General features: G+C 55.4%; 1 protein-coding gene across 1 annotated transcript; it reads left to right on the plus strand.

Moving 5' to 3' along the window:
* The first annotated feature begins 3,462 nt into the window (after nt 1-3,462).
* On the plus strand, nt 3,463-4,709 carry LOC113562952. The gene is made up of 2 exons (XM_026973802.1): nt 3,463-3,619; nt 3,670-4,709. Exons 1-2 carry the CDS (start codon nt 3,463-3,465, stop codon nt 4,707-4,709), a joined length of 1,197 nt encoding a protein of 398 aa, XP_026829603.1.
* The last annotated feature ends 5,276 nt before the right edge of the window (nt 4,710-9,985 follow it).

Here is a 9,985-nt window from a genome sequence, read left to right on the forward strand (position 1 = left end):
ACACGGTGTCGATGGTGCTCGTCCTGCTGGTTGGCCCGCGACCACTGTTCGTGAACAGAGCGCCCACGTACTTCCGACCCAACGGCCCCAGCATGGCGAGCAGCGCGTCCCTACTATCGTCCGTTCGCATGACCTCGGCGACGGATCGCTCCAGCGGGCTCAGCGGCACCGCCGCGTCGGACCCGAGCGTCGCGCTTATCAACGGTGTTGACGTGGCGCTCAGTCTCTGCCGGCCTATCTTTAGCCTCTGCGGCGTAACCATCCGCCGCTTCTGCGGTGTCACTATCGCGGATGACGAGGCGTCGGCGTCCTCGTACTCGCATTTTCTCTTCACGCAATACACGTCGTCGTCGGCGACGGTGTAGGATCCGTCGTCGTCGTCGTCGCCGACGGTGTGCTCGACCAGTCGTTTCAACGGCTCGACGATGGGCTTGAAGTGGGTCTCCAGGGCCCGCTCATTGTCCATTCTGTCAGTCCTCAGACTCCGGTGCTTCCTGCGGATGGACTCGCGCGCGCGGGCGATCTTCTCCGCGATTGCCTCGCGCTCCTGCAACGTACGCGCGGCTGCACCACTCGACATGCCCGCGACGACTGCCCGCTCCCCGGCTCCCCCGTCTACGGCACGGCGAACTCGTTGAATCCGCGCCTGTACCGACCGTTCCGAAGTGCGCTGTCCTTGTCTATCACGAGGAATCCGTGCCGTAGGCGCCAACAGTCGCGACACAGCGTGGCGAATTCCTCGAAGGTCATGTCGGCGTTCACGTGATCGTTGTACACGTGCCGCAGATTCGTGCGGTCCTGTCGAAAGAGGATCAGCAGATTCGCATTATCGCGCAGCAGGTGTTTCGGTATCCGAGCGTACGCTGACACAGATAGAAGCAGTCGACGAGCGAGTGCCGTCCCATCGAGAAGTGCTCCCTCATGGCGTGCTGCCTGTCGCACGCGACGTCGTCGAACACGAATATCGAGTGCGGCGGGGCCTCGTGCGGCGGTATGACGTCACCGCTATCGTGGAACGCGTGATAACCGATCCCGTCCATCGACCCGAGTAGGCGCTCCAGATAGCGGTACTTCGGCTGTTGCAGCGACTTCGAGTAGACGTACACGTTCTCGAAGCGCACACCGTACGGACTCTCGAGCAGGCTGATCACGACGTTCGTCTTGCCACATCCCGACGGTCCGCACACCAGGGCGCGTATGGTAGTCGGTAGCAGAAGCCCGTGCCTGCTCGCTCTCGTCGCTCCACTCCCGATCCTGTCGTCCACGTTCGACACTCGTATCCGCACGGGCTGCCTGACGTAGCGCATGTCGCGCGAACTCGCTCGCGCGTCGAGGCACCCCCCGCTATTTATACGCGGAACGAACCCACCTGTTCGATCAGTCGCGACCTCGAGGCTGCTGCTGCTGCTGCGCGCGTCTACGGCTACTCCGGCGTGCGACGAATGCGTCTAACCGCGCGGGGCTGCTCAATCGCGCCATAGACGCGCTACCCTTCGAGCTGCACATTCCCGGCTACCAGTACTGCGGACCCGGTACGAGACTCACGAAACGACTCGCGCGAGGCGATCGAGGCGTGAACCCGTTGGACGCCACCTGTCGCGAGCACGACATCGCCTACTCGCGGAACCGGGAGTTGGTCGAACGGTACGCGTCAGACCGGGTGCTCGCGGACAGAGCGCGCGAGCGCATCTCGGCGAGCGACTCGAGCCTGGGTGAGAGGGCCGCCGCGGCGGCCGTATGGGCGGCCATGAAGGCGAAGACGAAATTCGGAATGGGTCTGAGGAGCAAGAGGCGATCCGCGCCTGGTATGTAGAGGACGACGAGCAGGAAGAAGAGGGCAACCACTGCGACCAAGAGACCGGCGAGGACGCTCCCGATAGCAAAACGCGGTGGCTTTCTGCCGCTCCTGCCGGTCCTGGGCACGCTCGGGTTGCTGATCGCTGGTGCGGCCGGCGTCGCGAAGGCGGTGAACGACAGCAAGGCTAAGCGTCGTCAGCTGGAGGAGCTGCAACGTCACAATCGTGCGATGGAAGGGCGTGGTCTTTATCTCGCGCCGCACGCGCGCGGTCGCGGTACGAAGAAGAAAAAAAAAACGTCCCCGTCAACGCTAGGATTGCCACCCGGCGCGACGATGGGCGCGCAGCTAGTGGCGACGGCCGTGCGTCTTCGCGTGCCGTTCTTCAGAGGGGTGTTTATGCGCGACGCGTTACCCGCGCGTGCGCGTCGCAACGAGTGCGGCATCGTGAACCTCGACGCCTCCGTGGATCCGGGAACCCATTGGGTCGCGTACGCTAAGAGGGGCGAGAGGGTCGTCTACTTTGACGGTTTCGGCAACCTGCGCCCACCGTGCGCACTCGAGCGCTATCTGGGTGGCGCCGCGTCGATCGCGTACAATCGCAACCGATATCAGACGTACGACGAGCAGATCTGCGGGCAGTTGTGTTTGCGTTTTCTCCGCGACATCGAGTGGTAGGGGGACGGCGGTTCATCATGTCGCTAACGCTCACGCTGACCGGTAAAAGCAGCGTTCTGACGGTGTGTTACTTCCCGCCCATTGATCTGAGCGACGGTTCCTACGAGCTCGGTCTCGCGGATTTCGAGACGTACAACTCGATACCTAACGTCGACGCGACCAACAACCGATTCTACTTCGGCGAGAGGGACATGTTGATAACGATTCCAGAGGGATCCTACGAGCTCCGTGCCATAAGCCGGTTCCTGAGAAACGCCATGCTCCGTCGACGTGACACAGTGGGTGACGACGACGACGACGACGACGACGCCGACGACTCCGTCGGATCGTACGAAATGTACGACGGTGAGGAGAGTACGGGGGAGGACGTGCTCGCTCTACGCGCCAACGACAACACCATGCGCAATGAGATGAAGTGCGCTTATAGGGTGATCTTCGCCAAGCCCGGCACCATCGGGCCGCTCCTGGGGTTCTCGCCACGCGTACTACGGCCCAACAGGTGGTACGCGTCCGACGACCCGGTGAACATCATGGGCGTGAACGTCATCCGCGTGGAGTGCAACGTCACGGCTGGGGCGTATAGCAATAACAGGCCCGTGCACACGATACACGAGTTCGCGCTCAACGTGCCACCAGGATATAAACTGTCGGAGAGACCCGGACAGATCATTTACCTCCCGGTCATCGCGCGGAGCGTCACCGACATCACGGTGCGCGTCGTGGATCAGAACGGTCGGCCGATCGACTTTCGCGGCGAGGAGATAACGGTGCGTCTGCACGTGCGACGACGACGACGCGCTGCGTAGAGCCGTAGGGAATGCTCGTACTGCGGGGTGGTGGAGGACGCGAAAGAAGAGGTACTACTCAGACGCGAGAGCGTCCCGAGGAGGAGGGGGAGGTGCGCGGGAGCGGTAACGGTACGACGCTGAACACGGAGAACGCGGCCTTCCTTCGTTCGTTGGGATACACCGTCCTGCGGAACGGCTACGATGGTCGACGTACTCGACATCGGCGATGAACCGGTCTTCGACGAGCGCATCGTCGGGCTCGAGACCCACACGTACAACCCGTACGCTAACACCACGTTCGGGCACAGCGATGAGATACGGATTCCCATACAACAGCAGGATCTGTACACGTTACCCTGTAAGAGCTATCTCTACATCGAGGGACGTTCTCGGTCGATGGGGCGGCAGCTGAGGGGGATGCTCAAGCGGCGCCCATTAAACCTGGTGAACCACAGATGCACCTGGTGAACAACTGCGCGGCCTTCCTGTTCGACGAGCTTCGTTACGAGCTCAACGGCGTGGAGATAGACAGGAGCCGAAACGTCGGCGTGACGAGCACGCTCAAGAACTACGTTTCCCTGACCCACGCGCGCAGTAATATCCTACTGAGCGCTGGATGGAGTCTGACGGGCACGTTCGGGCCGGGTGATTTCAACCTCTGCGTCCCTCTCGGGATGCTGTTGGGATTCTGCGAGGACTACAGGCGCGTGGTGATCAACGCACGGTACGAGCTCGTTCTGATTCGTGCGCGCAACGACAACAATTGCGTCGTGCTGTCGGGCGACCGATACGGGGCGCGGGTAGACCTGCACAAGGTGCAGTGGCGCATGCCGCACGTCTACCTAAACGAGATCAACAAACTACGGTTGCTGCGCACCCTGGAGAGCGGTCGATTTTTCAATATGGCGTTCCACTCGTGGGACCTGTACGAGTTCCCCCTTCTGCAGAGCACGATCGCGCACTCCTGGGCCGTCAAAGCGGCCACGCAGCTGGAGAAACCGCGCTACGTCATCTTCGCGCTGCAGACTGGTCGAAGGAACGCCACGACGAAGGACGCGTCACTGTTCGACGCCTGCGACCTCTCCAACGTGAAGCTATTTCTCAATTCGACGTTCTATCCCTACGACGACATACATTTGGACTTTGCGAAGAATCGCTACGCGATACTGTATGACATGTATGCCAGATTCCGCAGAGCGTACTACGCACTCGATCGGGACGACGATGGAGCGGTGCTCACGATGAACAAGTTCCTGCACTGTGGACCGTTCGTGGTGCTGGACTGCTCGAGGCAGAACGAGTCGGTGAAGAGCGCCACCGTCGACGTCCGCATAGAGTTCGACTGCAGGCGTAACGTCCCGCCCGAGACCACTGCGTACTGTCTGATACTCCACGATCGCGTAGTCGAGTACAACCCGCTGACGAGCGTGGTACGTCGCGTCGTCTGATAGCACCCATGGCTGGCGAGCCGATACTCGCCGACCTGCAGGGCTTCATCGTCCAGGGCGGCTTCGCGGTGAAGGAGGTTGCCGTACTGCATACGTGGGACCGAGTGCTGACGCACCATGTCTTCCGCCCACCTATGGCATGGAGTCGCATGACGAGGGACGAGAGGTCTCAGGCCGTCTGGTTATCGGCCAACCACCATAGACTCCGCTGGACGGACGGTAACGTGTCCTACGGACACGCCGGCGCTCTTATCCGTAGAGCGATATCCGTCGTGGGAGGAGGAGGAGGAGGAGGAGGTGACGACATGCTCGTCTACGTAAAGGGCGCGGAGAAGAGGCGGTGGCTGAAGGGTATCCTCGGCGATCTCGTGGGCGAATGCCGCGTCACCGTCAGGTCCATCGACAACGACTTCGAGGACATCGCGCGCCTGAGCGAGTTGGTGGGCTCCGATCGCGGAACGTACCGCTGCAGCGCGCACAGCGGGGTCTGCGCGTTGGAGAACGTGCTGACGCTGCACGCGTGGTGGATGGGTGGACCGTCGCGCGTGGAATATGGAATAAATAAGTAGTGGTTTCTTATAAGCACTATATGTATTTCTATATTTATATGTATTATACACTACTGTTTTACATTATTAAAATATATATATATATATATGTATGTGTTTATCGCTTATTATACATTACTCTATACTTATATCCTATATATTATCGCTTCTTACACATTACTCTATACTTATATCCTATACATTATTGTTTATATACAGTGTGTGTATGTGTGTGTTTATGGGCGCACGTGTTGCTCCTCTTCCTACTCCTCTTGCTGCTCCGCGGGGGATCTCCTACAAAAGAGAGTACACATATGTTAACACCGGTATCGGTGTAGCGTGTGTGCAGACGCCGCAGAAACGTATGGTGTAGCACTACTTACTCACGTGGCGGCGTGTTGACGCGCACATATTGCAGCCCGATTCCTCTGCAGACGATCGGGTGGACCGCATCAAAAAATTCCGTCCTGTGCTGCAGCACCACGTCGATGTTCTGCAAACACGTTCTCACATCGCGCCTGGCAGATTATGTACACTTGGTTATATGTCGGGTCATTAGGTTTACGTAGGTTTGTGTGTATTTACAGGACCTGCAGCATCTCGGCAACATGTGCCTCGTCCACTGACGCGCCGAGACGGTTGAGGAATCCCGTCGTCTCGCGCGTCTTCGCTGTCAGTGCAGCGGCGTTGTGTGCCACCATCACCGCCGCTGCGTAGACTCCCTCGGTGGCGTCAAGTACGGTATCCATGATTTATTAACAATTGTCGCGACACAAGTGACAGATGTCGGGTTGTCGGTTACAATAGGAATGTCAGTGTGTCGCATGATGCGTTGTCTTTATAGAGCGCATGATATGAAGGGTTTGCTCTTTTCGCGCGGTGTCAGCAAGATAAAGCGCGTCTTCACAATCGCGCTATGGATAGTCGGGTCACTTTATCTCGCCCCGTATATGCGAAAAAGGGAATTGAATCCCGAAGAAGGATTGTGGGAAACTCCCCGTACGATAGACGGGCTGCGGGACGCGTGCCATAGTCAGCAGGTACGCTGGCCTGTGGCGAGCTGACATAGCGATGTTTCGACCTTACTCGCGTTTCACTATCAGGGGTAACTGCGGAAGCGTGGGACGGCTGACTCGTGTGCCGCAATAACATGCGAAAAAGGGAATTGAATCCCGCAGAAGGTTGGTATGGGATACAACTACTGTACAATAGACGACGGGCTGCGAGACGCGTGCCATAGTCAGCGAGTACGCTGGTCTGTGGGACGCTGACACAGCGAAGATGCGACCGATTCGCGTTACACTATATGCTGCAATTACATACTCGCCCCTTATCGGTCCGCTGGACACGTATGCATGTGCCGTACCGCTCAGGGGTAAATGCGGAAGCTGGACAGCTGACTCGTGTGCAGAGATATTTCGAACGGTCGGAAGATGTCCGACCATTTGAGGAACCGCGTTCGAATAGTTGACCCCTAGCACGACCACGCATTCCCCTCTACGTAGCGTGCTTATACAAGGGAGCAGGCGGGTATATAAACTGCGTCCCGCTGAGGATACGTCAGTCAGGCGTTCATATTCTGAGTGTAGAGAACCTGCCCACTGCGCAATGTACCACGTCACGTTACCTCTCGACCAGATGGGGACCGCAACTTCGCGGCCTGTGGAGGACGGGGGTGCGCTGAAGAAGCGACGTCGCGAGTAAGTTACGCGCGCGCTGGTCGCTGGGTCACGATTCGGCATCAACATCATCGTTTTCTCGACTCACAGGTGGAGAGACGTCGCCACGACGCCCAACGTAGACGTGCGACGCATGCGGATACTGGGCCGCCGATACAACCTGACCAGGACCGGATACAAGTTTCTGGAGATAGGACTAGGCATCCCTCCGACCGCGGATGCGGTGGTCGTGCACATCATGCTGGGGGACACTGCCGGCAAGGAGATACTGCTGACTCCCGAAATGTGGAAGGGACTGGTGGACAGTAGAGCCATAATCTGCGACAACCTCGCGCGGGCTAACGGCGAGCACGGTCCGCTTCCGCCCATGCAGCTGGGTGACCTGACGGTGCGCTTCGCTACCATCAACAGCCAGCCAACGATACGTCTGAACACTCCGTCCGGACGGTTGACCCTGTCCGCACCGACGGTGCGCTTCCTATACGGATTGCGGCACTGCGTCCAGCGCGTGATCGCCACGATGATCGACGTCGTCGGACGCGCCGAGGCTAAACTTCGCGCCTTCAGGCACACCGCCGCGGGTATGGAAGATCCTTCCAGCGCTCTCAGGGCCATAAGCGGCAGCGCGGACTTCGACCGGAACGATCTGCTCGATTGCGAACTGCTGGTTATGGTTTTTGGTAATTTTTGAGTTACACGCCGCGTACCAGCAGTCTCCATGCGCACATTATCTATTGTATTATAATATGTTATACATTTATATATATATATATATATATATATATATATATAATGCTAGCCACTGATACTACATAGATGTTATACAGATAGGTACAGGTAGGGGAGGTGAAGAGGTCCAAAGCGATAAAAAGACGCAATCTGATCGGAAAAAATACTTTAATTAACGTGAAAAATGTGTTTACATACAGAACAATATATGTTCTGTATGTAAACACATTTTTCCGCCGCCACGGATCATCGAATGTCACAAGTGTCAAGTAATCGAGGCGCGAGGGTTGCACGGATCGGTCTATGACAAGGCTACGCAGACGTAGACGTGTGATCGGCGATCTCCGCTGTTCCGACGTGCGAAGATGCGAGATTTGGTCTTCAACGAACGCATGAGCCCTCTCGAGGAGGACGTCAACGACATTCTCGGGGACGTCCACGACATTCTTGGGGACGATACTCCGGAAGAGACCGGGCCCGGGAGCGTTCAGCGAATCTCGGTAGTGCGTTTTCTGCGTGACCGCGAGATCGGTGTATGTCGAACCGGCGAACGTTCCACGAGGCAGGGAGTCGTGATTCAAAAGAGGAGCGTCGTGGACTGGCCGTATCACGTGCGAAGGGCACTGTACACGCGGATGCTGAGAGAGTGCAAGGACGCGGCAACAGGGACGCGAAGATCATGGGACTGGCGGTACTACACGGAGGACATCGCCTACAACGTCGAGGACAGGGAGGTAGCGCTGTGCGTCACGATTCCCGCCGGTCTCGGGCAGTTGTGCGAACTGACGGTGATGGACGGCCTATATCGAACGACCTATACCTCATAATCGATGGCGAGGAGTGAATCATGAAATGTCGATAGCGGAAAGACAATATTATAACGAACGGGCAAAGCGGGAGGAGGAACGGACACAGTTACAAAGTGAACTGGCGAAGTACGAGGGCGTCCCGTTCTATGCAGAGCGGTTGAAGGCGATGAACGAGGACGTTAACGACATAGAACGTCATTGCTCGACGTGCGAGCGACGGACGTGCGCGTGCTCCGAGGTGTAAAAACGCTCTCCGTCGCGCGAGGACGATGTCTCCATGTGCACGCGCACATTATCTGTTATATTATGTTATACATTATATATATATATATATATGTTCTCTATGTAAACACATTAATCACGTTAATTAAAGTATTTTTTCCGATCAAATTGTGTCTTTTTATCGCGTTGAACCTCCTCACCTCCCCTCCCTGTACCTATCTATATAACATCTATGTAGTATCAGTGGCTAGCATTATAGAGAGTAATACGATAGACGCCGTATCCGCAAAATTAGCGATGGTATCACCTGACCTTGCACGTGTTCGTGCAGGCCCAAGCGTATATAAGAGTAGTGCTGATGTTGCACTATGTAATGTGCTGCTGTTGCACTATGAGTTTCGAGCCACGTTCCGAGACAAAACGATGACACGATACCTGACCTTGAACATGTTCGTGCAGGTCCAAGCGTATATAAAATTGTGCTGATGATGCAATAGGTAACAATAGCGCTGTACCACATGTAACAATATACGACCCCCCCTGCTGATTCATCCCTCCGATGTAAACATGATACCCCTGCTGAGTCAGCACCCCCTCCCCCCTGCTGACTCATCCGTGACCTTGAACATCCCCCTCCCCCTGCTGACTGAGCTCCCTCCCCCTCCCCCCTCGTTGCCCCATGAGTCATAACCGGCCCTCTATATCTACTCATTAGAAAATGTTTTTGGGACGATACGGAGCCACAATAGACGTAATATTAATCCTACATGTACAAATTTTGAATCTTCATTCAAAACACTATTAATTAACAACTTAACGGGTAAACGTACTGTAGGTGGTAATTGTGAAATTGATAACGGAAAAGCATTATTTTCATTGCAACACTTTGTTGAAAATAGTGTTGAAATATTAAATTCAACTGCATCAAATATGGATACAGATACAGAAGAAATAGCAGAAATTGATAATATATCCGTAAATGCAAGCAGCATTTGTACTAATAATCACGAAGCTATTATTAATAAGTTGTTATCTATGCAGCCTTTTAATACTTGCTCTTCTTGCAAAGAAGCTATGTTACTTAAAGAAATGGAATTTACTGTAATTAATGGTTGTACTACATGGAAGAATATGTCATCTGTATGTTTTCGTACTCATGATGTATCCCAAAAATTAGGTGCTATTATTAAAGAAAAAGTTGATTTTTCATTTTTTAATTGTGCAGAACATAAGCAGGAGTTTTACAATAGTTTTTTACAAGTAATAATAGAACATTTTTCTATTCCTCA

This window comes from Ooceraea biroi, chromosome 11 (assembly GCF_003672135.1).
Source record: "Ooceraea biroi isolate clonal line C1 chromosome 11, Obir_v5.4, whole genome shotgun sequence".
NCBI classification, from domain to species: Eukaryota; Metazoa; Arthropoda; class Insecta; order Hymenoptera; family Formicidae; genus Ooceraea; species Ooceraea biroi.